Below are 5736 nucleotides of genomic sequence, written 5' to 3'. Positions count from 1 at the left end.
AATAAAGTCACAATCCCTAAAATACACACATACCCGTCAACAAACACATTTCTAAACTCTGATTTGTGACACACCACCATAAAACCAGTCATAAGTGTCCATTTTAGGAAACTGAGTTTTATACTTAAGATGAAAGCTGAATACACACATACAGTTGAAGTCAGAATTATTAACCCCCCTGAATTATTAGCCCCCCTGTTTATTTTTTTCCCCAATTTCTGTTTAACGGAGAGAAGATTTTTTTCAACACATTTCTAAACATAACAGTTTTAATAACTCATCTCTAATAACTGATTTATTTTATTTTTGCCATCATGACAGTAAATAATATTTGACTAGATATTTTTCAAGACACTTCTATACAGCTTAAAGTGACATTTAAAGGTTTAACTTGGTTCATTATTTTAACTAGGGGGGTTAGGGTAAGCTATTGTATAACGATCAAAATTATATATAGCTTAAAGAGGCTAATAATTTTGACCTTCAAAATGTTTTTTATTATTAAATTAAAACTGCTTTCATTCTAGCTGAAATAAAACGAATAAGACTTTCTCCAGAATAAAAAATATTATCAGACATACTGTGAAAATTTCCTTGCTCTGTTAAACATTATTTGGGAAATATTTTAAATAAGAAAAAGAAATTCAAAGGGGGGCTAACAATTCTGACTTCAACTGTATATCTGGAATCTGAAAATAAAATATTGAAAAAAAACTTTATGCCTTTAAATATGTCCAAAATTATGTTCGAATCAAATTGACATTTACAAAATATCTTTATAGAACATGATTTAAAAAAAAAAATATTTCATATCCATAATTCCAGAATAATTCCACGATGCATTAAAGAAAAAACAATAATTTTCTCCCATACAATAAAAAATAATTTGTGCAAAATAACTCTGATTTTGTGTTCCAGGCTAGGGCTGAAAAATATATAGTTTGAGCATTGATTTCACATTCACATTAGTCACACATCGCAGGATTAGATTATTTATTGAAGATTAAATGATAAAGATATTATTAAATATAATTTCATATTATTTATAGAATGATGGCCATTTTATGTTTTACTATTAAATTTCTGTACTTGAATACTGTTACACTCCCCAGAAATCCATAAAGCAGTCTTTATTTAATTTTTATTTTCACTCTATCATATTTATATATGCTAGTAATTTATTATATTTTATGCACATGGACTTGATCCCCCCAGACTTGATCTAAATTATAGATTTTTTTCCAAATAAAGTTATTCAAATCATTCATTCATTTTCTTTTCGGCTTAGTCCATTTATTAATCAGGAGTCGCCACAGTGGAATGAACTGCCAACTTATCCAGCATATGTTTTACGCAGCGGTTGCCCTTCCAGCTGCAACACATTACTGGAAAAGCTGAATACATATGCTTTCCATTGATGTATGGTTTGTTAGAAAACGACGACATTTGGCCCAAGATACACCTATTTAAAAAATCTGCAATCTGAAATCGAAATATTGAAAAATAAATCGCTTTTAAAATGTCCAATATTATGTTCGAATCAATGCTATTACTATACAAAAATTACATTGTAATACATTCATATTCACAAAATATCTTCATGGAACTTGATTTTTAATTAATGTTCTAATGATTTTTTTTTCTCCCTTCCAATAAATAATTACTTGTGCAAAATAAAACTTTAAGACAAGATTTTGTGTTCCAGGGTAGAGCTGAATGTGTGTATCCACAATAGTCACATCGCAGGCTTCAATTATTTATTGAAGATTAAATGATAAATATAAATTATTTATACAATGATGGCCATGTTATTTTATGTTTGACTGTTAAATTTCTGTACTTAAATATTGTTACACTCCCCAGAAAACCATAAAGCAGTCTTTATTTAATTTTTATTTTCACTCTGTCATATTTATTTATGCTAGTAATTTATTATATTTTATGCACATGGACTTTATCCTCCCAGATTTGATTTTGATTTTTGATTCCCAGATTTAAATTATTGATTTTTTCTCCAAATAGAGCAATTCAAATCATCTGGTGAAATTATATTCATATCGCAATGTATATCGTGGCAAAATAATATATTCCAAGATTTTTCCAATCACATACAGCCCTATTCCAGGGTCTTATTTGTTTTGATAAATATCCACAACATTACAGTTATAACAACTATAAAAAGAATAACTTACTTGTGCGTGATCCTGAAGGGCTTCAATATCTGTAAACTTTGGCGATATCTGCCTCGTCTTTTTGTTTCAGTGGCCAATTCCACTTCATCTTCAGGGTCTGAAGGGGTCAGTTGTGGGGATAGGGTCAAACCCTCCACCTGCCCTACAGCCTCCAATGCATCTGGGAACATACCTCTAAAAGAAAAACACAAGCAGAAAACACTTCAAAGTACTTCCAGCCTCTTGGGATAAGCTCCTAACCATGCTCACAACGTGCTGACTAATATCAGTGTGTCTAACTTTGGTGACTCGTACCTTCCTCCACGTTACAGCCTTGGCTACAAATTTAAAGTGCTTATCTATTTAAAGACGCCTGTGGGAGGCCTCAAGGATTGTGGATACTGAGACGGAGGATATTCGAGCTTGCTGTGTGTGTTGACCCTGTCACTGATCCATCTGTGGCATAAGACACGATAAGGTAAATCCAGCAGCACTGTGACTCTCTGTATCTGCTTGGTGTACATCACTATGGTGGCTGCCAGATAATAAAAGATAGCCACATAGTTTCATTATTTACACTGCATACAAGAAAGAATCCGTGTTAGATAATGAAACGGAACATTATGGATTTAAACAGTGATAACAGGGACATTTTGACATTTGAAAAAAAGGGATAAGGGAATGAGTTTTGTTGTCATTTATTATGTTGCTGCAACCTGAAATGATCTTGATGTTCAGTGCAGTTGCAGGCTAACAAATGATAACTGCTTTTAAAGTATTATAGTCTGGGTCTGCACAATATATCGTTTCTCCATCGTTATCGCGATGTGCGCATCCACAATAGTCACATCGCTGGATGGGCAATAATCTGGATTAAAGTTGACCAGGAGCCACAGTTCAGAGCACATGCGAATTGTGGAGTCACTGCCAAGTTTAACCCTAAGAGTGAAAGTTCACCATTTGCATGTGTTTTTAAGGCTGACTGTTTTCATTCCAAGAGCATTTAAAATATTCAGGCACGGGACATTATTTAATTATAACATTTGGATGTTTAACAAATATTACTTGTATTTAATTATTTATTTAGTGAAGACTATTTTAGATTTTATTATTAAATGTCTGTACCCAAATACTGTTAGACTCCACAGAAATTCTTAAAGCACTGTTTATTTAACTTTTATCTTTGCTCTAATGTATTTATCTATGATAGGAATTAGTTTATACTATTTTATGCATAGTTTACTTCAATACAGAATTATCCCAATCAATATATTGCCATAATACAGCTATTCAAGCCATCTGGGCAAATTGTATTAATATAAAATCACAGATAACAAAAACATTGAGATTTTTTCGATATCTTGTAGCCTTACTGCACACTATATTCCACAATTTCAAAATACACATGATTGTTGTGTGCTAGGAACAAACTGACATTAATAGGAGAGTTCACCGTTAATATAGGAATTTATTTACCATTTATTTACGCTCAAGCAAATCCAAATATATATTTTTTCCCTATTTAATTTGTTAAACACAAAATAAGATATTTTAAATGTTGGAAACACTGACATCCAAACTAAGAAAAGATGTACAGAGTTTTCAAAATATATTCATTTGTGTTTAACATTAGAAAGAAACCAGAATTAGATTCAAACTAATTAAGAGTGAGTACATTTAGATATTTACTCGCATTGATCTCTCAAGCGAATCCAAATATATTTATTCTTTTTTTTTACTTTGTTAAACACTAAATTAGATATTTTAAATGTTGGAAACACTGACATCCAAAGAAAAGATGTACAGAGTTTTCAAAATATATTCATCTGTGTTTAACATTAGAAAGAAACCAGGATTACATTGAAACTAATTAAGGGTAAGTACTTATAGATATTTACTCACTTTATTTATTCACTTTGATCTCTCAAGCGAATCCAAATATATTTTTCCTTTTTTTGAACACAAAATAAGATACTTTAAATGTTGTTTTAAAAATGATATCCAAAGTAAGAAGAAATGTAGGGACTTTTCAAAATATATTCATTTGTGTTTAACATTAGAAAGAAACCAGAATTAGATTGAAACTAATTAAGGGTGAGTGAATATAGATACAGTATTTACTCACCATTGATTCACTTTTAAGCAAATCCAAATATATTTTTTCCTTTTTTTTTTTACTTTGTAAAACACAAAATGAGATATTTTAAATGTTGGAAAGACTGACGTTCAAAGAAAAGATATACAGAGTTTTCAAATATATTAATTTGTGTTAGAAAGAACATTAGAAAGAAACCAGGTTTAAATAGAAACTACTTAAGGGTGAGTAAATTATGACAACCTTGTTATTTGGGTGAACTAAGTTATTATGTTCAAAGAGAGACTGAAACTCAAACAGGTTTGAAACCAGTGGAACAAGTAAGCAAGTGAAGGATGAGTAAATGAAAGCATAATTTTCTTTTACGGGAGAACTGTCCCTTTAATCATGATAAAGTTTACCTAGAAACTTGTTTATGATTATATTGTCAGTAGTTGATCTGTAGTCTACATTACACCTGCTACTTTCCCATATTTGTTTTCTCTCTCTCTCTGTCTGAGTGTTCTCACTCCAGGCAGTGAGAACTGTTTGTTCTCTGCCATTTCTGGACCTGCCCCCACTGGGACCCTCATATGGGACACTTATAATGCTACATTTACTTTTAACAAATATGTTGTCATTAAATGACGATCATGAACATTGACTTTCTACAAGTTATAGAGTTGTTGAGCAAAATCAACTCTGAATCTCTGAAAGTTTGTTAAACTTTTGAAGTGTGAAGAAGGTCACTTACATATCAACCAGAAAACGTCGGGATTTTCACCCTCTTTCCTTTCAGCTTCGGAATGGTTATCAATGATTTATTCAGAAAGCCACCGCTCTCTGGGTCGCTTGCTGCACATGACACATCTTCTCCTCGTAAAGTAACTCAAACAGCATGAACACTTATCCGGTATAAAAGTTTCAACGTGTTAAAAAGGCCTCTGAAAGGAGTGCAGCGGAGAGTTTTAGCGCAGCGCTCAACCCGGAGCGACGTTTTGAAACGTGCCCCAATACAGCTGACGGAATTCCCTAAATGTATTTCACGTCACGCCCGAGCAGCCAATCACGGATTTGCTTTGTCGTCGCTAAGGTAACAGGACACGAAGTAGCAGGAAAGAGCACGTGGTGGTCATCTTTGCTGCAGCACGCAGACAGATTACCAGACTAATTTGAGCTGGTGGGGTCAAACGAAGAGCGTTACTGCACATGAAACAACAACAACAACAACAACAACAAGCGGGTAAAAATGCTCATTTATTGCAGAACTGGTGTCTTCTAAATATGCTCATGGTTCTTGTGAAGTGGTGTTCATGAAAATGTTACGTAATGATAAGGCTTTGCTCAGACTTTGACTATGTCCGCTTAAAACGAGCACTGGTTCATACATGGTATCTTTCCGTTACAGTAAAATAACGTTTATGTTTTGCTTTTCAGCACCGAGTAGCCATGGATACAGTTACATTAGCTGAGCTCTCAAATGATTCTGTC

At 32.8% G+C, this 5736-nt stretch overlaps 1 protein-coding gene across 1 annotated transcript in view; it reads right to left on the bottom strand.

The window, feature by feature from the left end:
* Positions 1–5259, bottom strand: part of wu:fb13g09 (ATP-binding cassette sub-family C member 5) — a 77689-nt gene extending 72430 nt beyond the window's left edge. Inside the window, exons 1-2 of the mRNA XM_056471708.1 lie at positions 5000–5259; positions 2193–2366 (exon numbers count right to left, since the gene is read on the bottom strand). Of these exons, the coding sequence (XP_056327683.1) occupies positions 2193–2362 (170 nt within the window). The 5' untranslated portion in view covers positions 2363–2366; positions 5000–5259. The remainder of the gene's footprint in view (positions 1–2192; positions 2367–4999) is intronic.
* Between the last annotated feature and the right edge of the window lie 477 nt (positions 5260–5736).

The sequence above is a fragment of the Danio aesculapii genome, chromosome 14, assembly GCF_903798145.1.
Source record: "Danio aesculapii chromosome 14, fDanAes4.1, whole genome shotgun sequence".
Taxonomy (NCBI): domain Eukaryota; kingdom Metazoa; phylum Chordata; class Actinopteri; order Cypriniformes; family Danionidae; genus Danio; species Danio aesculapii.
This window is presented reverse-complemented; position numbering and strand designations above follow the sequence as displayed.